At 40.8% G+C, this 26,725-nt stretch overlaps 1 protein-coding gene across 1 annotated transcript in view; it reads left to right on the forward strand.

Moving 5' to 3' along the window:
- Positions 1 to 654: 654 nt before the first annotated feature.
- ASPG (asparaginase) overlaps positions 655 to 26,725 on the forward strand; it is a 48,099-nt gene continuing 22,028 nt past the window's right edge. Inside the window, exons 1-8 of the mRNA XM_075501557.1 lie at positions 655 to 903; positions 6,792 to 6,921; positions 10,485 to 10,596; positions 13,402 to 13,527; positions 14,979 to 15,062; positions 16,140 to 16,266; positions 22,971 to 23,083; positions 24,594 to 24,779. Coding sequence (XP_075357672.1) covers positions 720 to 903; positions 6,792 to 6,921; positions 10,485 to 10,596; positions 13,402 to 13,527; positions 14,979 to 15,062; positions 16,140 to 16,266; positions 22,971 to 23,083; positions 24,594 to 24,779 — 1,062 coding nt within the window. The 5' untranslated portion in view covers positions 655 to 719. The remainder of the gene's footprint in view (positions 904 to 6,791; positions 6,922 to 10,484; positions 10,597 to 13,401; positions 13,528 to 14,978; positions 15,063 to 16,139; positions 16,267 to 22,970; positions 23,084 to 24,593; positions 24,780 to 26,725) is intronic.

Consider the following 26,725-nt stretch of genomic DNA (forward strand, 5'->3'; position numbering starts at 1 on the left):
TAGCAGGCAGTATTGTACCAGACTGTCCCCATTTGGCCCAGGGCTCGATGGGCAGCCTGAAGGTGAAAGCTCTTTCCTCTCTTGCGAGAAAACCTGGATGAAAACCGAGGGTCCAGATTAGGAAGCTGAAATCCTACGAACGATTCACCTTGGAGTCCAGGTAAGCAGAGGAAGTTCCCGCCTTCTTCCTCAAGAGCTTTCTGGAAAAAAGAGGGGATGACGCAGCTCTCCTCGCCGGGGGTGATCCCAAGCCCTGTTAGCCCCTTCTCCTCTCCAGGCCTAAAACGCGCCGCTGCTCTTTGCTTCTCCTTCCAGCATGAAAAGACCTTGACGTTTCCCCCCGGGGGCTGGCGCTGCCCCGCGGCCGCAGCGGCACAAAGTACAAGGGGTGGTGCCGCACGCTGGCGGCGGTGCCGGGGCTCGCCCCGGCCCGGCCCGACCCCTCTCCCTCACCTCCCCCCGGGGCGAGGGGCCCCGCCGCCCCCCGGCTGTACCTCACGGCCACCCGCAACCCTCGACCTCCAGCCGCCGCCTCCTCGCGGCCCGCTTCGGAGGGCGGGCACGGCGGCTCTCCCCGCCTCTGGGGGCAGCGCCGCGGCCCGGGCAGGCCCCACCCCGCTGCCTGCCCGGCCGGCGGGGCGGGAAGGGGCGGCCCCGCAGCCGCCCTATAACTACCCCTTCGCCGGGCGGGCGGGAGGTAGCGGTTCCTCAGGAGCGGGATGGAGGCGGCAGCGGCGGGGAAGCACCCTGCGGGGACGCGCTCTCTGGGCAGAGCCCTGGCCGGCACCCGCCCCCAGGAGCGCCCCAGCTGCCCCCCGGTCTTCGCCGGCGGCTCGAAGGCCGAGGCGCGGGTGCTGGTCATCAACACGGGCGGCACCATCGGCATGGTGCAGGATGTCAAGGGTGAGGGGGCCCCGGGCGGAGGGGGGAGCGGGGCGGCGGAGGCGGGCTCCCCCTCAGGGTACGCTGCGAAACAGGCCTGGCGTGGGGTGCTGGCGGGGCGCCGGGCTAGGGGTGCGCTGCTTGGCGAGCGGAGGCTGAGGCTGCCGCTTCCTTACCTAACAGCCTTGCTGTGTGACCGCTCTCACTGGCGCGGTTTATGGTTCAGCATCCCCGGGTTTCTCGTAACTGGCATGAGCAACGCCAGAAGGGCATGCGCCTTCCTCCAATCCTCTGTTCCTACCAGCTGGTTATTTCAGTAGCTTGGCTGGTAGGCATCTTTCTGACAAAGTGAGCCTCACAGCTAGTTAGAGCAGGTTTTGGCAGAGGACAGTGTGTTTCCTGAAGTATGAGTCCTTTCTCCCCTCCTTCACGCACCGAAAATGAAACCAGCTTAATCGTACCAGTCATGCGGTCTTTTTTTAGCCCCAAAAGAGCCACCATCCCAGGCTACCTGGAGAGCATGTGCCTTGCACTCCTACTGGCAAGAGCATGGGCTGTTGGAGGTGGTGGCCACGTCAAGGATTTTCAAGTGGTGACCTGACAGACGCAGCTGATGCAAGTGGCAGCATACATCCTGCCAAGTGTCATAACGAGTGAGATCAGATGCAGCATCTGTGCTCACCTGCCTCTGGGCGGGCTTCTGCTGCTCTCCTACCAGCTCTTCACTTCCTTCAAGAAAGGACAAGAAATCATGGAAGAGTTTTGCTTTACCTTACCACGGGAGAGTGAGACTTGTCAAAGTGCCCTAGACATGCCAAACCCTCTCCCACCAGCTGAAAAATGTTTAAAGCCAAAATTGAATTCTGAGATGTCTCAGTATACTGCCTGCATTTTACCTGAAAGCTTCTTAGGCACCTACAGGTACATGCTATGTGTTTTCAGATGCCCCTAAATGTCAACAGGTAGGTGCCTAAACTCACCTAACACCCCCCCAGGCCCCCAATCCAGAAGCTGGTTGGAGTGGCACCTAAGCACCACTAGACCCTCACTCAGTAGGCACAGATCCCAAGGGATGCCAGAAGCATCAGCCAGCTAATGTGTCTGGGGAAAAGAATGGATTTCAGCCAGGGCTGACTTGCTGCAGGGCTGTGCATTTACCAACATTGGTATAAAGGGAAAGGGGGTAATGGGGTGGGGGGGGAGCACGCGGGCAGAGAGAGGGAAGCAGTCCAATTTTGGTAAATGTCTATTCAGTTTGTGGAGCATCCCAGGGCTTCCAGAGCCTGTGTCTGTAGGTTCAGAAGTGTGGGTACTTGTGTTCCCTACTACAGAATTTCAAGCCCCTACTTGAAATAGCATCTCAGCTACTCATTTGTAGGATTAAAATACTTGGGGCTTCACCTTGGAGCCTCCTAGACTAGATTTTTTTCTAATACATATCCCCCTTCTCAGAAGATGGTAGCTGGTTGATCCTTATTATTGTAGGGAAGATGCTTTAAGGGGTTGTTCTGCTTTGTTTTTTATGGTTGTCATCTTTGTGTTTAATTTATCAAAGTTGTAAAAAAAAAAAAAAAGTCTGTATTTCAAATGACATGTAGTCACTTTCCTCTCTCTGACTGCATTGTTTATACTAAAATAATTTCCTATTTCCATTGTCTCAGCTTCCCAAACACCTCTTTTAAGCAAATAAATTAAAATTGCATGTCTTATTCTTTTATAAATGAACTCCATAAACTCCTCTCATCTTGTGTGCCTTTGTTTTCCTTTTGCTTAACAAGTGTCAATCATTAAAGCATGTGCAAACAATCTAACAGTTATGATCTAATGATGCTGACTTGCTACATCCTGGTGAGGGTTTCAACCTGCTTTTCATACACAGATCTAGCAGCAGAGCAGCCAGAGTACCTCTTTCAGAATATTTGGCAGTCTTTAGCATTCAGCCAGAAGCTGGTGAAAGGGCATGGGAAAGGCAGCATGCTTCAAAGGGAAAAACAATAGATGCTAATTTCTTTTATTAATCAATGGATAGGAAGTGCATGTTTACAACCATATCTAGAACTACAAGTGTTGTACTTCAAGCAAGGTGAACAGAAGTAGTTTCCTTGAGCTGCACAAAACCTTTCATAGCAGCAACTGCTCAAATTGAAGGGATCAAGCTAGGCTTCTACCTAACTAATTTCTCTTCAGGCTTACAAGCTTTTCTATGGCCTTTCCAATTGCTGGGAGAAGATGGTTTCATTTTTAAAATCAGACAGTTTTGATAGGCCTAATGTGTTCTGCAAGGAATGTGTTCCTATGCAGAACTGCTCCCATGTACAAGACTGATAGAATCACATTCCCTGGGCTCATTGTGCATGTATGGAGCGATTATTTGTCATTACGAGGTCTGATTGTAAACCTCTTGCAGAGGTTCTGCAGTTGACCTGTGCACGTCAGCATGTCTTGGACCTGTTGGACTTTCTGCACATCTACAGGTTACCTGTGCAGAAGTAATTTTCAGAGGATGGATAGTCTGTTTCTGTTTGTGTGAGTTGGGTGACAACCAGACTCAGTTGCAGACTCTCTCGGTATTCATGTTTTTGCTGTCAAATAAGCCATTCTAGTGCATTTTCTAAATTTCTTCCTTCTACTTCCTCCTACTTATTTCCTCCTACAGCAGCCTCTTTTGGCTTATTGGTAGCTCATTTCAGAAAGAGAAACTTACTGCACTCCTTAGTGAGGTTACTGTGATAGTAATCTTTGCATCGAGTTTGTGCTCATGTTCTTCCTGGCCTTCAGGAAGATCTCTTCCTTGGGCTTGGGGGCTGGATCTTATTCCTAGCTTTTCCTGAAATATTAAGAAAAAAACCACCCAACAAATACAAGTAGAACTAAGCTAAATCCCCTTAGAAAGATTACTTATCTTGGAACAGAGTCTGCCTGGGTAACTTAGTTAATTATCTGTCTTTTCTAGACATACTAGTTCTATTGCCAAAGCAGTGGCTGCTGTAGTCCAGACCTTTTTCTGTTTGAAACCTATGCACCTCACTTCCGAAAGCTCCGAGTACTACAGCTGCAGAAATGAATATTTTGGAGAACACTTTCTGCTTCTCTGCCTTTGCAAGATGTAGCCGTTACTTTTGGGATCTGGCACTGTAGATGTATGTGCCATTCTATTGATATTCCTATAGGTAAAAACTGGTTTAATGAAGTCCTTTGTATTACTCAGCAGGGAGAGTTTGTTAGGATTGGGGATGATGACTTCAGCATGCTGATGTACAGTATGGTCCTTCTCCCCAACTCCCATGGTTTCTTGGGTGCAGATGCTTGCTGACACAGCTGCATCAGACTTTGTCAGCTCCCCGTTCTCTGCTGCAGCACAGGTTATAGGATATCTTGATTGATAAGTAGCTATTACTGTGTTATCTATAGCACTGGAGTGAAAAGCAGAGTCCTTCAGTGTAGATGAGACAGAACTATGCTTGTTCTCCTCGGCCACAGTTGTTTGTTTGCTGTTCTGCCTTTGTCCATCTGCTTTGTGATGCTGGGGTTGGCCAGCTAAAGAGAGAAAGGACAGAAGTTGATGAGAGCTATTTGGACAAGTTGCACAGCCTGCCTCTTCTCTGCAGGGGTGAAGTTGCTTCAAACACTTGGTTAACAAGCTTGGCTCAGAAAAGATGTTTTCTATGCATAATAAAGTAGAAGTGTTCTTAAAACAGTTGCACGTGAGTTCCCCGTGTTTGCTTCTTGAAGTCGTAAAGCAGAAAACACTGCTAAACGTGGATGCATTTAGGGGACTGCATAGGTTGTAAGTGGGTCATCTTGGATACATCTGCAGAATGTCTTAAAAAAAAAAGGTTTAAGTTCAGTGCAAGCAATTACAGAAAAATCCTGACAGATTTGCGATTAAGAGAAGAGATGAGGAACTGTCATTTATAAAGAAGGGATTTAAGAATATTAACGTACATCAGCTCTCCAGTTCCTGGGGCAAATACAAAAAATAAACAGTCTAATCCTTTGTCAATATTCAGAGCAAGATGAGCATTGGACAAACAGAAGAATAATCAGAAAACACCCAGAAAACACTTGAAGCTGGGCTGCATTTCAGAGCCAAAATGACTCTATGCCCAAGCTCAGCAGAAGTGGCCATTTGTGACTAAGCTAGGAACATCCTTAATAGGAAAAGCAGGGATTATAGCTGAATGAACGAAACATCCAAAGCGTGAAAGCGTGTTAAGTATGTTTTGTGAAACAAAGTATTCCGGCAGGAATCCAAACAAATCCACTGAAATGCTGCTGCCGTCCTGTGAGAAAGTTGGCTATGAAGGGGCCTGCTACTTCATTTAAGGCAAGCCAGGAGGGAGATTACAGAGTTCTTAAGGATTTTTCCATCAGTTTGGAAAGTAAACGGAAAAATATAGAAATACTATTGAAAATACTCACTGTATTTTGGAGTATTTGAAATAAACTTTAAAGGTGAAACAAAAAAAAATACAGATGCTAACTTGGATGGGAATTGTGTTTGAACAAACAGAAGAACTAGGAAGTAGGAGAGAATTACTTGGCCTTAGATTAGAATAACTAGAACTAGCAGAAGTAGAGTAATGAGGTTTGCGAGTTTGTTTGCCATCTGAACAGGTGGCATAAAACACATTCACTGAGATTAAACTGAACTGGACAGTAATGCCAGTAGAATCTTGAAGTCCAGAAGGAAGTACCTCTGATGGAAGTTCCTTGAATGAAAAACATCTCAAAAAGTCAGACTTAAGAAAAAAGGGGGTGGCTTCTGACTCTGGACACCAGGACTGTCGCTGTCCTTCCTGAAACAGGGTATTGGGAGGTGAGTTGCAAGTTAGATTCACAAATGAACTGAGTTCTATGATGCTGAGGATTGTAACATCAAATATTTAGGTGCCTTTCTGTCCAACAGAGAATGGTATGTGGATTCCCTTTGAAATGCCTGGTTGCAACCAGGACGCCTGCAGATCCAGCACACACTAAATGTACTTAGGCTAGTTTAAGCCCCAGCCATTTTAGGGTCCCTGCCACAGAAAGAAAGATAACATCATGGGCAGGGAGAGGGTGAACAGAGCTTAAGGTGCATCTACGCTTTGGACTTTTTCTATTCAGCAGCTTATGCACCTTCTCTGCCTCTTGTCAACTGAGATGTTCAGTCCTAAACCTGCTTGTGGAAAGAACCTATTCAAGAGCGAGTGATTAGAGCACTTAGCATTTAAGACTCTTGTTGAAAGCTGTGGTTTCTCTATCTTTGTGTATATATATAGATCTTTGTCTATATCTGTCAATGCTCAATACCTACTGCAGGGTTCATTTTAGCTTTCTCTTGTGTTTATTTTTTTCTCTATGGAAATGCTATTGCCATTGACAGTGAGATATAACATGCAGCTTTCCGGTATAGACGTACTAGTGCCTTGGTGTTTGTGCCAATACTGCTGTAGGCTAAGAAGCTTAGGAAAAAATATCACAACTTTATAGTACAAAATAATGCTCAGTGTTTTGTAAGTCTTCTGCCACTAGATAGAGAACAGCTATGGCAAAAGTAAAAGAGAATAGTAGCTTTTTGCTACAGTTGCAAAAATCGGATTCCTGTCCCTACTGCTGATCGGTACTTGCACACAAGCAACAATTAAAAATAGGCAAAACATAAATATTTGATATGGAGGAGATTTGTAACATTATTTCTCTTAAATAAAGGATTTATTTACTTTAAGTCAAGAAAAGAATAACTGCACAGAGATTTATTGGTTATATTATGTTTTCACATTCTTAAACTGGCAATAGACTCTTCAAATTTAATTTGGAAGGATGGGCAAATAGCTGTGTAACTTGACTTCTTCCCTCCTTACCATGCCACTCACTTCCTTCCATCCCTGCTCCTTTATTTACTTCCTTTATTCTTTATTTTTAAGGACTTGCTCCTGAGGCCAATAAATTAGTAAGCAGCTTGAAAACAATGCCGATGCTGCATGATGAGGCATATGCCCAGGAAACAAAACTGAACAACTTCCATGAATTTCCCGATAACACGTTGGTGCTCCCGTAAGTACATTTTCCTTGGGGAGAGGAAGGGTTAGGAAGTATCTTGTTAATTTTCAGACAATTACATCTCCAAACATTTAATGTGAAGAATCCATTATGAGATTAGCAAAAATACTTATATTGACTTAAAAGGAGAAAGCCTACCATGTCTGGTACGATAGAAAATGTCTGTTTTGATATATTTGCAGTGAAGTGTCTTACAACTGCTTGAGAAATAACTTTTAAATTAGGCAACAAGTAACCATTCTGGGCAGCTTAGTCCTGCCTTTTTTTCTTGTTTTGGATATTAATTTGCTGCTGTGCAAACATACAAATATTCTATAGAAACTAAGAAAACTGTATATACAGCTTTGTGTGAATTATCTTCAACATATGTCTGAAAAAGTAGCATCTAATTAATGCATCTGTGAGCAGGCCTCGTGCTTTAATTCTGCAGGCTGCCTGTTTTAAAAAACCCTAAAAGCTGATTGTCTTTCCCAAATTTATGCAACATTATGATAATAAGCAATGGGCTTATAATTAATCTGCATTGCTTCTTAACTGTTGGGCAATGATTAATAAGCTTATAGGTTTTATTTAGAGGGAAGTATGCTAATTTGAGATATTCCCCAGCTGTGATGAATGACTGTACCCCGTAAAGATGTTAACTTTGCACAAAGGATGATTTTACACAGTCATTCAAAAATAAATGGGACTATAGTTGTTTTGCTATAAGAGTAAAAATGGATATTCTTTAATCTTTAAGGAGAAAATCAGGACATACAAAGAAAATGTAAAGTTTATTAATTTCGTTCTATTTCGTATTGAGGTCTCCATGTAAAGCTTTTAAAAGTAACCACTTAAAAGGCAGATGGCAGGAAAAGGGGTAAAGGGAAAAGAAATGGACTCCCAGTGGAGGAGTATTGATGAACGTACAGTTTCTGTTAAACATGATGGTTATACTAAGAAAAATGGAGCTCTGTTACGATATTGTGCTTGTAACTGAATAATTTTTAAATACTTTAAGGGATTTGAAATATAACAAAACTACACTAATATACCCATCTGAGTCCTAAATATACTTTTCCTGGCACATATTTTCCATGAAGAACAGAAAAGCCTAAAGCAATCATTTGCATCAAAAACTGAGGTTTAAAAAACAATCTTGTCTTGTTTTTCTGGCACTGCTGAGTGCCGTTTCTGGAGGTTAGTCATGGCAATTTGCCATTTTCTCTTTTGTGCTAGCCGAGTGATATTTTAACTAGGCAGTTGAGAAATATTGTGAGTTTCTGAGGGGAGAAAATAGGAGTATTTTGTGAACTTTGTATATCTGTGTGATAACCTCGATGTAATAGGAACGATATGATCTCTTTTTAGAGAAGGGCATCAAAAGTTGTAGACTAGGCTGGTGTCTGATGCCGGTATGTCGTGTTTTATTTAAACAGCCCATCCACAAGCGAGCTTTCTTTTCACAGATTTTCAGCTGACTTCCAAAGTTACTCTTAGCATGTGTAAATGTGATATCCAACAAAGCAATTTTTCATATGAAGTTTAACTTCTTAGGTACAGTATGTCAGTTGGTTATGAATGGAAACTACACATTGTTTAAATGCTCTCTCTGCTGTACGCAGCTGTCTTACAGGCCTCATAAGGGGAGTAGGTCTGCAGATTTTATTAGCTGATGAACTGACAATTGACTCTTGTTTTTACATATTTTATATTGCTATAAATATATACAAGAATAGCAAGTGGGAACAAAACACTATTGCGAATGCCAAGGGAAGGTAATCAACTTTTCTGTGCTCTAAGCACTTTATTTCGGGAACTTCTATGCATCCATGCAGTATCCTGATCTTTTCTATAGCCTTTGACTGTCTTCCAGTGTAAATGTTGAAGTATCTGTCACAGTTACAGCTGGCAGGGAACTTTCCATCATCCTCAGGCAGTGGAAAAGCATTGAGAACGCTCTGAAGATGATCCTGTTAAACATGCTACTGGATGGCTCTGCCTGGAAGAGTGAGTAGGAAGGGCAGAGCTGGCCCACTAGCAGTTCTTTGTTACCTGCTTGTTGGCCACTGCATTGCTAAATAGGAACATATTCCAACTAACATAAGAATGCGTGAAAATGGCGGATATTCTATCCTCTTCCAAGCTTCAGAAAGGTAGCAGAAAATAATAGTAGTAGGGTTCTCTTTTTTACCCCAAATCTTAACTAGCCAAGTGGAATTTTATGCAGTTGACTTTACTCTGAGGGATTAGAAAGTTAGTGTGGAGAAATGGGCATATTTTGTGGGGTAAAACACATGCTCTGTATGCAGTCCATTTGGCTGGCAAATCAAACGTCTTTGAAGAGTCAGATTTCTTGAGATAGGCAGGTGGAGAAAGGGAGACCCGTGGTCCTGGGAAGCAGGGAGAGCAGATAGCATGCTTAGAGCTAGGACAATCCCACTGTGATTCCATAGCCATCATCACCTTTGATAAGTCCCCTCCAAATGTGGGATCGTGTACTTTATAAGATGTTTGAGCGTCTAGACACTTCTTAATCTTTGGTCTCCATCTGCTGGGCTACACACTGCATGATGTTTGAAAGTGTTACATTCCTCAGCCCCACAGGTACTTTATCCTATTGCTTGGCTGTTCCTTTTTGGTTTGGATTGGGTTTTTTCCCCTTGCACAGTTGCTTTGTCTTGTTTTTATTGTACTTCGAGCAGTCTTTCCCCAGCTGTCAAGGTTGCACTTGTTCAGTGGCCAATAATTGATCGCCAGTGAGTTCTTTATAGTTCTGAGGCCTCTGTTTTCAACCTATGGCAGTATTTTAAGATCTTTGCTATTATCGCATGCTTAAACTCCACATCATAACAAGAGACAGCTGGTACCATATAGCAAACTTTCATAACAAGGTGACAACAGGCGTAATAGGCTGGGACTGGGGTTTTACAAAATTAGCCTATTACTAGCAAAGGCAACAGTTTACTTGAAGATCTTAACTAACCAAGAAAGTTTTTTCTGAAATCTGAGGTCAGAGAAACTGAGAAGAGTCAATCTTCTAAAGGCCACAAAAATGAATCCCAGTCATAAGACTCTTAAGAGAAGATACCCTTTGTGTCAGGAAAGAGTATCTGTTTATAAGGTATCTATTTATATTTATCAAAGGTTCGAAAAGTTGTTGCAACTCTTCTGTTGACCCCCTATAAACCTTGGGAGCTTTATAGATTCCTCTCAATAGCTTATGAAGCATTTTTAAACCTTAAGGCTCTGTATAGACTTTTGTTAGAACTCAGTTCCAAATTTAAACAAAGTAAGTCTGGGTTCTTCTTTTCTGTCTTTAGTTTTGCCAGCCCCTCTCTGCCTCCCAAATTATATTTATTATTAAATTAAATTTAGGGATTTGTGCTTAAAACCACATCAAGCCATGAACTTCTAAACTTGGAATTTTATATGCCAAATTTAAGACCATTTTTTTTCCATGGACTTGGGGGATGGGGAGGAAAAGGGTGAAAACTACTGATTTAGAGAAAAAATCAGAAGTGATGAGCTGATATGAGTTCTAAGAATTTTTTTTTTCCAATTCTCTTTTGTCTTAGTGTCTCTAAGCAAAACAAAAGAATTTTTTACACAATCCTGGAGCTCTCACCGCTGCTTGATTCTTCCAACATGACGCCAGAGGACTGGGCCAAAATTGCAAAGAAACTTGAGGTACTATAGTGTGGGATAAGAATTCATTTGTTGCTTAAACAAAACCAGCAGTATATCTAGTATACTTAGCAAGATAAAACAATTAATTAGTGCCATACATATATATTTGTTTATTCAAAATGTAAACGTTATGTACCTTGCTTAGTTACTTGCAAAGTAACAAGTACTGTGCTTGCAAGGCTTGCCGAATTTTTTTTTTCCCTTTTGAAAATGTTGCAAACTCATTAAAGTTATATAGTTCTTCCAATGATAAACCGTGTCATAATTCTGTACAAGAAAATAAAAAGGAAAATTGCAGCTATGATTGAATAAGGTATGTAATATGTAGGTTGATATGTTCTAAAATGTTGACTTAAATTCACTGTCCAAAAATGTTGAATAAAATCCTTAGGTGTAGGTGACTTAACTGAAGGTTGCTTAGTTACACATCATTTGAGTGTTCAAATAGCTTAATAGTTGGCTATTGACGTAGAAAATAATTTCATGTCTTTATGCCTTTCTTACTCTGGACACAGCCAGACTCTACTAGCTTTGGCTTTGCATCCAGTAGAAAAAATACTATCATGGTTAGGTTTCCTACACTGGGAAATGTTTAAAGCCCTAGATATTTCTGCATATATAGATAAATTCATTGCATCCTTCTCTAGCTTAAAAAATCAGCATTTCTCTGCTCCTGTCCCCATGTCTGAACTTAGCTGTGTGCTTTTAAGAAAGTAGAAGTGCAAAACATTTCAAATACTTCACACCAGGAATTCATTCATAGCTGTTAGAAATAAATAACCCTGGGCCTAGTAAGATATTACTCTTCCACTCCTGCTCGCTCTGCGATAGTGGGCTTTATAGTGTAAATTTCGTTCTTCAACCAAGCTGTAGCAATGCATGCGAACAGTATAATAATGCAGGGATTGATGCTAAAGATTCAGGTAACAGCCTTTCACCTTTAGGTCCTCTAATGCTGAAACCACCAAACTAGGGATGATGCTCCTCCTATCGAATGCATCTTGCCAGGGCAGAGAAGAGACGGAGCTGGTGTATAGGTGGAGAGCCTCTACGATGGAGCAGAGGTGCAGCTGGGAAAAGCCCAGGGCCAAGAGTAGAAGGCGGCAATCCCATGCTGAACAGGAGAGAATATACCTTTCTTCCTTAATGGCATATTAGTTTTATTACAAAAAAAAGTGTTTCTTTCTTGTACACAGAATGCAGCTTCTCTGTATATACAAGTATCCAATATGTGTAATCCTAGTGAAAAGTGCTGAGAAGAGAAAAAAAACCTTCTTCAACTCTCTGGCTTATCTGTGGACACTGCCACTTTGTGCTCATCTTGGACACGTACTTGGCACAGCTGTAATGTGCTGATGAGTTTCCAGACTGAAACATTCCAAGATGTTTCTGTGGGATATCTCCTTAATTGCCAGCCTGATCTTTTATGTTATGAAGCTTAAAGCAAGCTGGGTTTTTTTCACATCTAATAAGGCTCATAAAGCTGAAAATATTCGTGAGTGTACTGATTGAGTTGGAGAGGACAAGTGGCTATTTCTATGATCTCAGCCCTTCTTGAAACTTACTTATCTTGTTACTGCATAACTACAGCATAAACGACAGGTGAATAACTACAGCATGCTTTTTGCGTCACGCTATAGTTTGGCCTACAGAAAGATCTTGCAACACTGGCTGTTGTTCTGCTGGTTAACTTGTTAGAGATAAGCAGAAATCCCCTGAAATTTCCAGTAGGTAGCAACATATAGGCATGAGTATCAGTGAAGAAATAGCAAAAGGACAAGTAGAAATCTGCAGGTGAGTTTGGAGGTGACCTTATTATCAGAAGATGCCAAGTGTGTGTGCCTACTGTAGCATAAGAAGTGTAATTAAAAAGAAATCTTGTTTAATTCTCTGGCAAACCCCCCTTTTTTCCCCACGCTGGCACTTCATGTATCTGCTTAGACTTGTATGTAATCCTTTCCATGTTACCAAATTACATCAGAGACATCAGTGTCTCTCACTACAGTGTTTACTATGTGCATCACTCTTAAAATAGAGGAACCGATTCCTTTTTCCTCCAAAAGCCAGCAGATGACTTTATTCCAACAGGATGAGCTATGCAGTTCATGGCTTTGCATTAAAAAAACTCCTGTGTGGAACTGTATGTAGATTAAAGTTATAAAATTCCTTTTTGCATCTGTACGTGCCTGACAGTCTAAGGGACTTCTTAAAAGCCAGCAAGTGTATGTACGTTACTGGACAACAAGAAGCCTCTTCACCTCTTTCTGCTGCAGCAGTCACATACTGCTGCAGGAAGCATGGCTTTCCAACAGAAGAGGGCACTCGTACACTGGCAATTTGCCTGTCTGCCACCAGGATTGAACGGACTGGTTTTTCTATATGTTATGATAGCCTTGGTTTGCCTAATCTGTTCCTGTAAATGGTGTAATCCCTAAAGTAAAAGCGGCAATAAGAAATCAGACTATACGGCTAATTTGCATATGTTAACATTCCTGTTTAAAGCCATTGCTAAGCTTTTCTTAATTAGCAGTCTTCTGGTTTAAAAATGCTGCATTAATATGTATACATAGAAGAATCTTTTTGACTGTTCCATAATTAGAATTACTGGCTCTAGTGCTTGGTGTCCTATTAACCCTTAATTGTATTTAAACTGAAAACAGGATAACTTTAGGAGGAATTATGCGTGTAGTACCCTTTAAAGTATTATGCAGTTGCTTGCATCAGTGAAAGTAATGCAATATGTACCTCACTTGCTGATGTCAGTGCATTGCTCTAACAATGTGAAAACTGTCTCTCCATCTCCAGGAGCACTATGAAAAGTACGATGGTTTTGTGATCCTTCACGGCACTGATACCATGGCCTATACAGCTTCAGCCTTATCCTTCATGTGTGAGAACCTGGGTAAAACTGTTGTTCTGACAGGATCCCAGGTAATGGACTTAATGTGAAGTCAAAGTCAGAAGCCTCATTTTTTATTTTTATATGCAAAACTAGGTAGTATCCTGATTATCACTGTATAGTTCAGTAGTGCAGGGCAGGCCTCTGGCCAGGGTGAGTGGTCACAGTGCTGGTAGAAATTAGTGAGAATTGACAGGCTCATCAGCTGAGGATCTGCCCCAACATTTTATCAGTAATGACTTTACAACTCTGTACCAAATCAAACCACTAGTTCATTATGGCTGGGGCCAGATGCTTCAGAGAAAGATATAAGAGCTTGTCATTGGCCGTTGTGTATTAGCCAGTTTATAAGAGAAACATCTTTCCAGCCTCGGGTGGCTGCTGGTTGTTAGCTGTCTTTTTTTCTTTTAAAGCCTTGAAGCTTATTCCTTTTTACTTCATCTGTTGTTATCCTGTCTTATGTTACTCATTGTTGCATTCTTTATCATTTTTTTAATAATCTCTAAGCATTAGATGCATTTTTGATCATTTCTGTTCCACAAAGCATCAAACATGGTCTGTTTCCTTTCCTCTAAAGACTACATTTATTAATTTTCATTCTCTTAGCTGGAGATCAGCCTTTTGCATATTGTCTGAGGGGGAGGGGTTGTCTTACTAGAATAGCTTGCTTGAGCGTAAAATACAGCTCTAATCACAAAAGAGAGATGAAACATTGCACTGTAAAATTCTCCTCCCCCATTTCATAACTTCCCTTTCACATGTGGTCTATTTGAAGTCAAAATACAAAAGTCTAGGAAGGAGTAGGCTCCCACTTGCTGTCTTGACGTGGGGCAGTCTAGTTGTGGTACATCATATTCAAGGTTTTACTTTCTTTTTGGCTTTATTGCTTGGAGATCTGCCTGACATATGATCTAGCAATGGAGCATGTGATTTTTTTTTTCATTGCTGAAAGGAGCTCTGACTCTCTGTTAATAAAGAGGCAATCTGAAACGGCATGGAAGTCATCACTCAGTTTTTAATCTTGTCCTTTTCTGTCGGTAATAACTTGCTGGCTCAGTTTTTCTATACTATGAGGAAAGATGGTGCAAGAGAGCTGTTGTGAAGCCCATAGTGGCAGTTCTGTGTGATCTGGGGCTTTTGCTTTTCCTCTGTACAATCACTTCTCCCATGCTCAGTCACTTTAACTATGCCTGCTTTCTATTTTTTATATTTTTCCTGAATCAGTCTTTTAATCTGCTTAATCACACTAGAATCATCTCTATATTAGCTTTTAAGCACTTAAATTATAAAAGTCTGTTAAGCACAGAGGGAAACCCTGCCATCTGCTGCAGTCTAAAATAGTTTGGATGAAGAAGGAAACTTCGTCATAAATCATTGTTACATAAATTATTCATGTATTTGTATTGCATAAGTTGGACTCTTTTTTTCTGCTGTGTAGACTTTACATAAGGGACAGGCTCTAATTTCAGTCTCTGCTCTTCAGGTGCCCATATACGAGTTGCAGAATGATGGCCGAGCCAACCTTCTGGGGGCATTGCTCTTTGCTGGGCAGTTCGTGATCCCTGAGGTCTGTTTGCCTGTGAAGACTGTCTCAGAAGCTGCTTTCCTCCCTCTAGCCAGGACACATACTTACATATTCAAAATATCCAGTAGGCAGTAAGGAATTGCACTTAAACAGGAAGATAAATGGATTCCACTGAAGTAACAGGCGCTTGCATGGCAAAGCACATGCCGTTTTCTCAGGAGTCATATCCCATTTTGCCCATATACAATCTATAAAGACTATCAAGTCTGAAATGTAGCTTGCAGCACACTTGAAATCAGAGGTTCCATTGCAAATATGTGGGATCTGAAACATTTGTAGTTCAGTTTTATAACTGAAATTTACTTTGAAGTTCTAAAGTTGCTCTAGAACTGGTAGGAGTGTCTTCTAGCTCTAGTTCCTGAAGACTGAAGTGTCGAGGATGATATACCTAATAGACATGGAAGTAACCCCATGGTCTCAGCACCCTGCCTTTAAAGATGTTGGTGCTGTGCAGCCGAAAAATCAGAGAGAAAACTGGTCAGGTTACACCTCATTTCACTTCTGCCATGCTCCCAAAGCCAGTTCTTGTAAAACAGCAGCAATAGCTGACTGGCCAAGATCTTCATAACTAATAACAACTTTGAGGTATCTCTTTTCTTTCAAATTCCAATTGACAAACTTTAAGGGACTTGAGAAGGAATCTAATTATTTATGTGTGGTAACTCTTTTGAAGTTTATCCTTATTTTCACTAGGCCTTTTGCTAAGGTTTTGGACTCTGAATTTAGATATAACTGATGAACTTATTAAAAAGTCCACACTGTTTCTTTCCTCTATCTCTGAAGTGGACTCAGGCAAATTTGCTGTCTCCTAGACTATGCCTCATGAGAGGATTACGAAACTAGTTAGCTCTTAACTTGTTTTGTTCTTAAATTCTTAAACCAATGTGTGACGGATGTGCCAACTCTTTTTGAAAGGGTAAGAGTTGTAAACATCTACTGGCCTCTGAGTTGCTTTAAAGATTTAGAAAACACTTTATAAAGGACAGACTACAGTATTTATCTACTGAATCTTTTAATTACTGGCTTATTCATAGACCTGTTTCTTTACTTGTCTTGCAGGTGTGCCTGTATTTTTATAATAAACTGTACAGGGGAAATAGGGTGACTAAGGTGGATGCTGGGAGTTTCAATGCCTTTTCCTCACCTAACCTGCCTCCACTTGCAAATGCTGAGGTTGATATTACAAGTAAGCAACATCATCTTTTAAGCCTTGTAATTTATGCCACATGCAATAGAGCTCTAGCTGAAAAGAATCTGTGCCTATGTAGTTGAAATGCTGTTTTTAAACTCAAATATCTTTGAAAGCCCTGTAGCTTGACTCCACTTTATCTGCTCTGAAACTGTTTAAATATTAGTAAGGCTGAGAATTTGTGACTCAGCTGCATTTATCTATTGAATATAGATGTGAGCTAGACTGACTTTGATTAAAGATCCAGACTAACCAGAGGGAATGTTACCCCTGTGTCATGAAAATGCTTGCTCTGAAGATAAAAATGAGGGAGTGAGGCCTGAAAGAACAAAGAGTTTAATCTTGTTAATGACCATGCTGGGCTCCAAAATCAGGCAAAAGAGTCATTGCAGAGTACTTGCAGCTTGAACAGATTCTCTGTTTGATGCATGTCATTGTGTAAGATATTTTCCTGTATATTCAGGACCTGTCTAAACTGCAAGCACACTGAAAACAGCAGACCTAGAATATGCTCCGTGTGAAGTGTTTTTTCCCCAAACCTACTCAGACTCCCTATAATTTCTGTGTGTCTGTTTTTTAAGGAGAGGAAAAACTACATGAAAATTTCAGTACCTGTTTGCAAAGTCATTAACACACTGATGTCTGTTCTTGGATAAATGGCACCCTTTCTTTGGAGAGGGGAGAAGAGAGACACGTTTGGAGTCTAGCCAAATGAGGAGTTGCCAAAAGCCCTACTAAAGGACAGTTTAAAAAAATATAACATGCTATGCAAGCTGCTTTTGGATAGGTTAGGTATATTAAAAAGGAGTAGGACTTGGTGACAATATCCATTGTTTCAAAAAATAGGAAATAGGAGGGGGTTCCCTACTTCTTTTGCTAGGTGCCGTTAGTGGCAGTAGGTCTAGCCCTGTGCCATGCAGCATGCCATTCTGAATGGTTTCTACTACTAGAGAGAGAGAGACATTCTGCAATTTGGAAAAATAAACGTATCCCTTCCACCTAATGAGTGGGAGTTACTTAACAAAGTTTCAGGATCAAAGTGGTGTGTTTGTAGCAGCCAGATACAAACTGAGGAAGCCTGTGAAATACTGTAGTGGTCTGTAAGACATCTCTCAGGTAGAGAGTCTGCCACTGTTGTATTACTGTGCTGTGTCAAACACAGTGTATCTGAAATCAACAGAAACAGTCAGTTGATTGTTGCAGTAAATTGGGGAGAATCTTCTTTCTTGGGTTTTTATGAACTGCATCAAATAGGGTGTAAATAAATTCCGTTTACTGACTGATCAATAATGAAATCAAGCTGCAAATTGCATGCTATTTCTCTCTTGGATTTGAATGAACTGTTTTGTGATTCCTTGTCTGTAGTAGAAGAATAAGAAAGTTATTAAGTACTTCCCTTGGCCCATATTGGGTCCCATTATCTTTTCAGTAGAGTGCCCCATTGAGATCAGTGGGGATTTCTGATTTAAAAACCAATGGTGTGATAGGCTCTATTTTTATTTGTTTCAGCTGATTACCAAGTTAGGGTAGCATGATTTATCCAAGATGACGGTGTCAGTATTGAAGGATTGTTTCATTTTGAAAAAACATAGTTTATAGCATGGGCAATCTACTAGTGCTGCTTTATTTTGTCCAAAGTAATTGTTTGAAACATTGCTGTCTCCCTTCAGTTTGCTTGTATAATTCTCACGTGAAGCTTTCACGGAGACAAGGAACCACGTGGGGCTTTTAAAAACAAATCAAACAAATCTAGCATCTTTTAACATTTTTTTTCAAATGACATTGTATAATATGTCTTAATCCTCCTGTAGACAGGGCTGACTGTAGACAGGGCTGACTCTTGCTGGTTCAGCATTATGGAGAGCAGCCTGAGGATGCCAGGAGAAGTAGGCCACATGCAGAAACTCTTCCTCAGGCTTCCTGGTTCTAACGAAGCTGGGAATGAAAACTCCAGAGACGCGGAGGGGGGGAGATGACAAGATGGAGGGAGTGGGGAGTGTAATGGCATAAGAGCTTGCAATCATGGCTTGGTACACAGAAATGAAGAGAGCAGATGCTGTTTGAGGCTAGGCATACCATGTAAAAGCAACGATCTACTTCAGAGCCAGAGAGGAGAGGAAGAAGCTTAGTCCCCTTCCCTTCACTTCCCTAGCTGCAGCACTCTTCATTTTTGCTATCTATTTTTCACCCTGTTCCCCCTTCAGATGAGGCTCCCAGTGTATTTCTGATCCCATCAACTGGCTGTGTTCTTGGCCAGATCCTTAACTGTGTTAGCAACACCTAAGAGTTCCGTTACCCAGTTTTAGATGAGCAAGTGTGTCAGCTTCCTCAAGACTTTCAATTTAGCACAAGGAACTCATGAAAGAAGTGAAAAATTCTAGCAAACTCCTCAGATGAGTGAGAAACCCCATGCCGATAGGAAATACTTTTGCAGCAGAATCAGAAATGTCTGTGTGAAATGGATAATGTAGGAATAAGCAAAAATATTTCTAAGATCTTAAAGCTTATCAAATAAAGACCTTGCCTTATTTTACTCATATTTTGGAAACAGGAGAGACAAGGAGGACTATTTCACTTGAAGTGTGTAAAGAGTCTCAGTATTTCATAACTGATTACTCTCCTCTGTTCTCTATTGTCCTAATGAAGCAAATATGAAACTTGCTTTGTTACCATGGCTGGACTTTCTTCATCACACATGCATGTAACTTCTGGGAGTGGTACACATGTACAGGACCGTATGATGAGAAACATAACTTGCGTAGGGGACGAACAGGGCCCATGTGACTGTGCATGCAGATGTGGTACAGCAGCAGCAGAAGGTTAGAAGGCCCTTTTGGGCTCGTCTACCCACCAGTCTCATTAGAGAGAAGGTATTCGTCACTGGCCAAGCCTGTGTCTTGGTTGGCAGTTCTGGTTATTTATAGTAAAAAACCCAAGTCATTTATGTATTAAGGCAAATGCCAGCTCTCTTCACTGAAGTGCTTTTGGTCACTCTTCCCCCCCCCCACCGGTAAGTAGGCATGTTGATTCTTGCAAAGACACCGTTCAATTTAAATATTCATTTCAAAAGGTGTGTGTTGATTGTTTTATAACAAACTGCCAAAAAAGGGGGTCTATGTTTGTTTGCCTCCTTCAGGAATTTGCACCCATAGGTTGGCCTGTGCTCCCCACCCCTTGGCTGCCGCCGTGAATTGTAATGAATGCCGGGGCAGCTTATATAATGGTAGGGCTCACCCGTAGCCCTGCAGAGAAGGATGAGAAGAAAGCGTTGCTGGAGCTCTGCAATCACGAAAAGCTGTATTTCTTGTTTGATTTCATAACTGGGAGTTCAGTCACCACTCCTAAGGGAGGTGTCGCTCTTAGTTGCTGCTCTCCCATTATAAGTTGAAACCTGCATTGTGGCATAGGTGCTGTTTAAAAAAAGGGGGGTTTTGCTGCTTTCTAGACTGTTTAGAGCTGCTTCTCTTTTTTATTTTATTTTTAAGTCAGGTTGATGTTTTTTCCACACTAACCCCAACACTATAGTTCTCTGTGTGTATGTGTGTGTGTATTTTTGAGCTGTGATTTTAAAAGCTGTAGTGTTTGGTAGGGAGGGGGAGATTGGAAATAGAAGAGTATTGTTTATGTGATGGTTTTGTTTGGAAGAATAAACAAAAGGCCTTCATATCTTGAATGCAGTCTCTTGAATAATGCAATCTTTTCTATCCCAAGCCATTTTGGATACAGTATATAAATAGCCATTACCTATTTATTTTATGTACATTGCTTTAAAAACTTTCTTTCTGCAAGACTAGTAGCTAGCTTACGTTTGTTCCTCAGCTTTGTAGCCATATTTACATAATGCAGTACACTATATCAGTTAAACTCTTTACAAGCACAGGCCATCCAAGTCAGAACAGGTTACTGTTTTCTGTGTTGTGCCAAAACTGAATATCCCTAATTAGTCACTGTCATCCATAGGATAAAAAACTGTTATGAACACCGATATATACAGCTTTTGGTACTTCACCTGCCTGTATATGAGTTTCTTACTTAAGAACTGTTAGTGATTCCTAAGGTGGGTTTGTTTTTTTTTTAATTTAACAAAAAGGAGATTGCTGTGTGGTATGACTACAGGCTGCAAGACAGCTGGTTTATTCAGTACAATGAAGATGCTCGAACTTAGCTGTGCGACGTAAATATTCTTCCTTTTGTGGATGTAATCTTTGAGATGGAGGATGCAAAGGGTGTGTTCTTATTTTTTTTTCCCCTTCACGGCACTCTGCCTCACTTACAACAGTTCTGAATAAATCTGAGATGAAGTTGGGCTTTTATGTATATTTGTTTGTCTTTGGCTCTTGCATCACATTGCCTTTTGTTCTGCTTTTTAGACTCACTTGTCTAATGGAAAACTGGCATCTGTGGAGTCTGCAGTACCGAGCACATTATGTAGGCTGACGAGGTTCATGACCAAGAAAATGTTAACTCAGGGACAATCTTTAGTTCTTTTTTTTAATATAGTTTGGAATTACATCACTGTACTATGTATGCATGCATTATATTTATCTTGAAGATGATATGTTATTTGGTAGAGCGTACTCCAAGAGTACAGGTATAGGCCTGGTATAGGTCTGACTTCTGAACCTATCCTCTGATCTCTCTCCTTGGTCTTCTACTTCTGGCAATATCTTAGTGATCCATGCCAAGGCAGGTTTCCTCAGTTCATTCTTCAAGTTCGTTACAGGCATTAGGGATCTGATAGCTGCCAAACTTAGTAGTATGCATTTGTGAAGTTTTGGCAGGGACTCCTAGCTTATGGAGGATAAAGGAAAGAAAGCTCTGATACAATTTTATTGCCATCCCTTCTTATAGAGGAGGCTGCTTTTAAAGAATTAATCTGTGTGTTAGAAGGTTGAAAGGATTGGATTTATTGCTAAACACTGCTGCTTCTTAAAGCACAGTGCTCATGAGTGAATGTGGTTAGCCAAGCCTATGAACCTCAAGCAGAACAAATGCATGGCTTTCTGCACTCACCCGTGTACCTCCTGCAGGTCTCTAACTCACTTTGGAAAGCTCATGGAGGCCTTTGAGAGCTACTTGGCTAACTACTAAATCCAACCAGGTGGTTTCAGAACCATGCTGGCCAGCTTAGCACAAAGAAAGAAACTGTAGGAACGGTCTATATTTCTATTCTCCCATTCCCAGAGCATTAGGAATGCATGTGCTGAAGTGTGGCTGATTGGACAAACATGATGCCAAGCCAACTGCTTGTGACCTGTTTAACGACTTATGCTATTTTTTTAGAAAGAACATACAGAGGCTTTAGTTGCTGACAGGGCAACACAACAGGAAGGGAAAGTTTGTAGTCTTATAGGTGACTGCTGTTTTCTGTCCTGACTTAATGGATTGTGTGGTTTTTAGTATCTCTGGTAATGGGGCAATAGAGTAGGCTTCAATGGAGGCTTTTAAATGTACTCTGAATTTTCTTGCAAATGGCTGTCTGCTGATTGCAAGAGATTGCAACAGTAATTGGTGTGAGTAACTCTCCGCATGGCTGAAAGCAAGTCAGTATTATGCACGCAGATCTTTTATCTGTCTTGCTGCTTGGGAGTTTCTCCAAAATCTGAAAAGCTTAAATCATGATGGGGAAACAGGTAGCTTTACAGCATGGTCTACTTTCATTGAAGCATGACGTTCTGAGCTGTTGGCTGCTGTTTGTTAAACCTCTTCCACTGCCTTGTAGGAGCCGTCAGCACTACCAATGCTGTGCTCCTACACTGAAGTAGTAAAATTTTGAAATCAATAATGCATGACTTGGCTTCTAATAATGCAACACAAACAAACTATTAGTTAAACAGCTGGCTTCTGGCTCTAAATGTATAATCGGAGTTAATTGAATCCTTGCTATTTTATCTAATTGTTAGTAACTACCTAATAAACTCTGGAGGTGATTAGCGGCAACAGTAACTGCATTTGTCATCTCTTATGTCTGGGAAGATGAAGGTCTGTTTTCTAAACATGAATCCAGGCTGGTATCAGGCCAACTACATAACAATGGAGGTAAGGTCAGTGCGTGACAAGTAAATATCTCGCCTGTGCTAGACCCGCACGCTGCTCTGTTGGTTGAGGCTTTCTGAGCACTCTGAACTGGGAGAGTTGGCACTAACAGGACATGTTCAACATTGTGAACCCATCAGGTCTAGTACTTGGATGCTTTTCACAGCTATCAGTCTTCTCTTTTGAAGAGGTTGTAGTAGAGGTATACAGCTTTGTGTCTGATAGATCATCTTGTTCACTAATGGGCATTGAACTAAAATATCCATTTTGGAAGTCTTTGCTGTAAAATGCTATTAAATTGAAGTATACATGTTAAATATCTCCTTGAAGAGCACTAACTTAGAAATATTGATGAGTAATACTGATATATCTCGGAATCTAGACTATTTTGGAATTAAATTTAAAATATAGCACAGTTGAGCCTGGCCTGGATATGGCCTTGAAGACATATTTTGTGGTACCTAATAAATAAGGTGTGTTAGGTCAGCTGCTATGGCTGCTGTCTTAAATGGACCTTTATTTCCTCTTTTCAAAAATACATTGTCTTTCATGAATCCCCTACATAAGAAACAGTTTTAAAGACAATGTTGTAAGTATGAAGCGCTACAAAGGTACTTAATATTATGTCTTAATATTAAATTAAAAAGGCCATTTCTCTTTAACAGTAAACTGGGAAACAGTGTGGAGAGCCAATACCAAAGAGAAATTTCGAGTTCACACCAATATGAACAGGAATGTTGGGCTTCTGCGAATCTTCCCAGGAATCACTGCTGCTGCTGTAAGTGTCACCACTTCATTTTGGAAGCGGGTGAAGTGATGCTCAAATACTTGATTAGTTAGCTGAAGTAGGGAAGCTGCATTGTTGTAGCAGTGGTTGGGGTTTTGGAGGGAAGGGAAAGGATCTTTCTTCTTCTGATAAATGTTTTTTGGAATATCAGAGTATTCAAAGACTATTTTCATATGCCATAAACTATTGATATAAACTTTTCAAATATATTTTGTCTAAACCACCTGGGCTCTGAAACTTAAAGTTAATTTCTTATCAGGGCTCATAAATAGGTCAAGTGTGCTTTTCTAGATAGATGCAGGCTACAGTGGCCATGGAAATGCTCTCTTGCTGCATATTGAGGCATAGTAATAGATATCTTGTAAAAGAATACACAATATGGTGGGTGGAGGGGAGTGTGACTTTCTACAACTCATGCTTCTTTTTTGAGGTTCATTTTGTCTCACACTGATGGTTAACATGGCCCTCAGCATTCATACAGGGCTGAAAATGAGAAGTGGGATTTTGCTGCTGAAAATGAGAAGTGGGATTTTTTTGCCTTTAGAAATTATTTTGCAGAACTGTGGTTTTAGGTAGATCTGTCTTTAAATTTTTGTCTAATACTAGTTCCATTAAATTGACCGATCTTTTGTGGCTGTTGCCATCTTAAATTGAATCCAGTAGTTTAAGCAGCACTCCTCAATTATATTACCATTCTTTTAAGATGAATATGAACAGATGGAAAGGCAGAGGGGTGGTATATTTGCAATAAAACTCCAACTGCATAGTTAGCCTCATGGGGGCTTACAGTGTATTGCATTTAGCATATGTGATCAGCAAGGAAACGTCTAGGTTGTTTAAAATACATCTTTCTAGGAAGAGGACTTTGCTAGGCATCCTTTTACAGTGAGCCACAATAGCTACCTCATTAACAATTGGCCCAGAATGAATTAGTGCCTCCTTTTTTTTCTGCCTTGAGTTAAATCAATTGAGTTTTGAGTTAAAAAAAACTCCAGGCTTCATTAGAATGTTCTTTCCTGAAAGGTGAGACACTCTTTCTCTTAGTTAGGCAAACATTTGTTAACAAAACTCTTTGCTAAAGTAACAAATCTGGGCAAGGGTGGGGGTTCTAATCTCAATTAATAATTCTGCATTTATTTTGTAAGTGTAAATCTACCCTTTTGTTCTGCCACGGTGCAACAGTATAGTCTGTTAATGGCACCTGAACAATAGCATCCTTTTTCACACTGAGGTTATGACCGTAAAAAATAGTTTATTCTAAAATCTATCCCTCTAGGAATTTTAAAGGAAGCTAAAGAGTGAAATTCTCATTTTTTTAAAGCTTATTCTATAGTCCCAGTTACTGCAAATGGGGAGCACAGAAGGACCTGAGAAGACTGTAAGGCATGAGAGCCTGTAAGACTATAACAGGAATAGACCATTTTTAAAAACTCTGTGCCATACATGAAAATCTTAATGTGACTTAAACACCTTTTGTCTCTCCTGTCTTGTTTTTAAACAGGTAAAAGCATTTCTTCAGCCGCCAATTGAGGGCATCGTACTTGAAACTTATGGAAGTGGCAATGCCCCAAACAACAGAGAAGACTTGCTGGAAGAACTGAAGAAAGCAACTGAACGAAAAGTAGTGATTCTAAACTGTACGCAGTGCTTACGAGGGTCTGTTAAAACGGTCTATGCAACAGGGCAGGTAAGGGTTGTGCAATGATTTCAGACTCTACTGCTGTGTAAAAGAAACATCCCACTGATACAACTTGATTGTATGCTTCTAGTAGTCCCAGTGTATAAAATCAGATTTGTTGAACTCTAAAGCTATTGCTCATAAAATAACTATATCTGAAAAATCTTAAGCTGGAAGCATTTAAATATGTACGTGCAAACAAGATCGTGTTGATCGTAGTCTGAATGGTCAAAACAGTCAGCTCAAATCCCAAATTATTGATTGCTTGCTCTTTTCATGTGCAGCACTCCAGGATACCTTGCATTAGATTGGTAGTATCTCTCCCAAAGGGATTCCACTGAGCTAGAAGCTAGCTTAGGGGTCAGATGATCAAATAAAGTAGTATTTGATAGGCCAGCAGTTACTTAGCTACAATGTAAGAATATCAAGAAAGCCTGCAAATCCAAGCAATATTCCAAATCCCAGTTTTTTATTTGACTGGAAGTACAACTGAATTCAGTGAGAGATTGGAGAACAGTATGTAAGGAAGCGTCTGTCTTCCAGAATGGAAATCAGTTGTGTTTAACCCATGAAGGCTAGCATAAAGCAGACTTTGTGTACATACTGTTAATATTCAGGGCATTTTATAGTGAGTTTCTCAATTATCTATTAAGACATCACATCACTGGGACTAATAAGAGCTCCAAGCCCTATAAGAGTATGTGTTGCATGTGGTAGTATGAAGGAAGCTGGTTTAACTGGCCTTTATAAAACGGCTAGCCATTAAATAGCCGAGAAGCACTGCCAGAGGGTGACTCATGCCCCTGTTTTAGACACCTGATTTTGTTGGGAGCAACCACCCGTCTGGCAGAGCCAGCCTCTTCAGTGACTGTAAGACAAACCTAGATACTCTAATCTGGTGCTGAAACCTGCCTCTTTTTAACATTGGTTTTGACATAGCTTTAAATTATATTTGCTTCAAGAATACATAGTCTGTTTTGAGGAGAAAGAAAAGGAGATTGTAAGAGTTCCTTTCCACCTCTTCAGTATCCAAACTCGGTATTTTCTGCTACGGGGAGTCATTTGGCTGTTCGTAAAACTTTTGCATAACTTAATGGAGATGATTTGAGAAGTATTAACTTTTCCAAAGATCCCATGTAGCAAATACGATAGGAATACATGGATTATATAAAACAGTTCACATGGAAGGAAGAAAGCAGTTAAGTCAATAAAAGAAACTTATATTTGAAAAACAACATGAAAATGAAGCCTAGCTTTTATGTGATCTTCTACGTGAAATGAACTGCTAAAATGTATGGAAGGAAGAAAAAACACTTTTCTATGCTCTGGTTAAAAGATTCTCCAAGTAGACACCTCTAAAATGGCTTTTTGCACTCTGATCCAGACTGTTGATTTGCTGAATTGAAAGATTCTGCTCAGGTCTTACTGAACCACTGTAAGGCTGTGTGGAAATGTGTTCACTTTTGGCTTCCACTTTTTCTATGGAGCATGTATGATGTTGCTTCAGCATCCATTGATGGAGGCTGCCCTGTTTTCTTGTCACCTTTTGAGGAGAACACTGACAGAGCCAAGTCCTACAAAATTACTTCACGCTTCTTCTTTCATTACCTTCTCCTTTTCATAAGGAATTGCTCAATGGAGCGAGTATCATGGGTGAATGCTGGAAAGTTGCTGTAATGTTAACTTTACTTTGATTTTTCTTTAAATATAATCTTTCACAGGTCTTTGCATATGGCTAGGCCATTTTTTACTCATTTAAGCTAGCCATGTGGGTCAGCTGAGTCCCTGGTTTCCCTTGAAGTGTTTGTTTTAATTAACTGAATGTCTGGCCTCTGATCCATCTGCACAATAGAAACTTATACTCGAAGGGACTTTAGGTTTAGGAAGGAAGCTGGGAAATCCCTTCCTCCTCCTCTTTCTCAAACCCACTGAAAAAGCCCTAACTGTTCTTTGGC

The sequence above is a fragment of the Mycteria americana genome, chromosome 5 (assembly GCF_035582795.1).
Source record: "Mycteria americana isolate JAX WOST 10 ecotype Jacksonville Zoo and Gardens chromosome 5, USCA_MyAme_1.0, whole genome shotgun sequence".
Classification (NCBI taxonomy): domain Eukaryota; kingdom Metazoa; phylum Chordata; class Aves; order Ciconiiformes; family Ciconiidae; genus Mycteria; species Mycteria americana.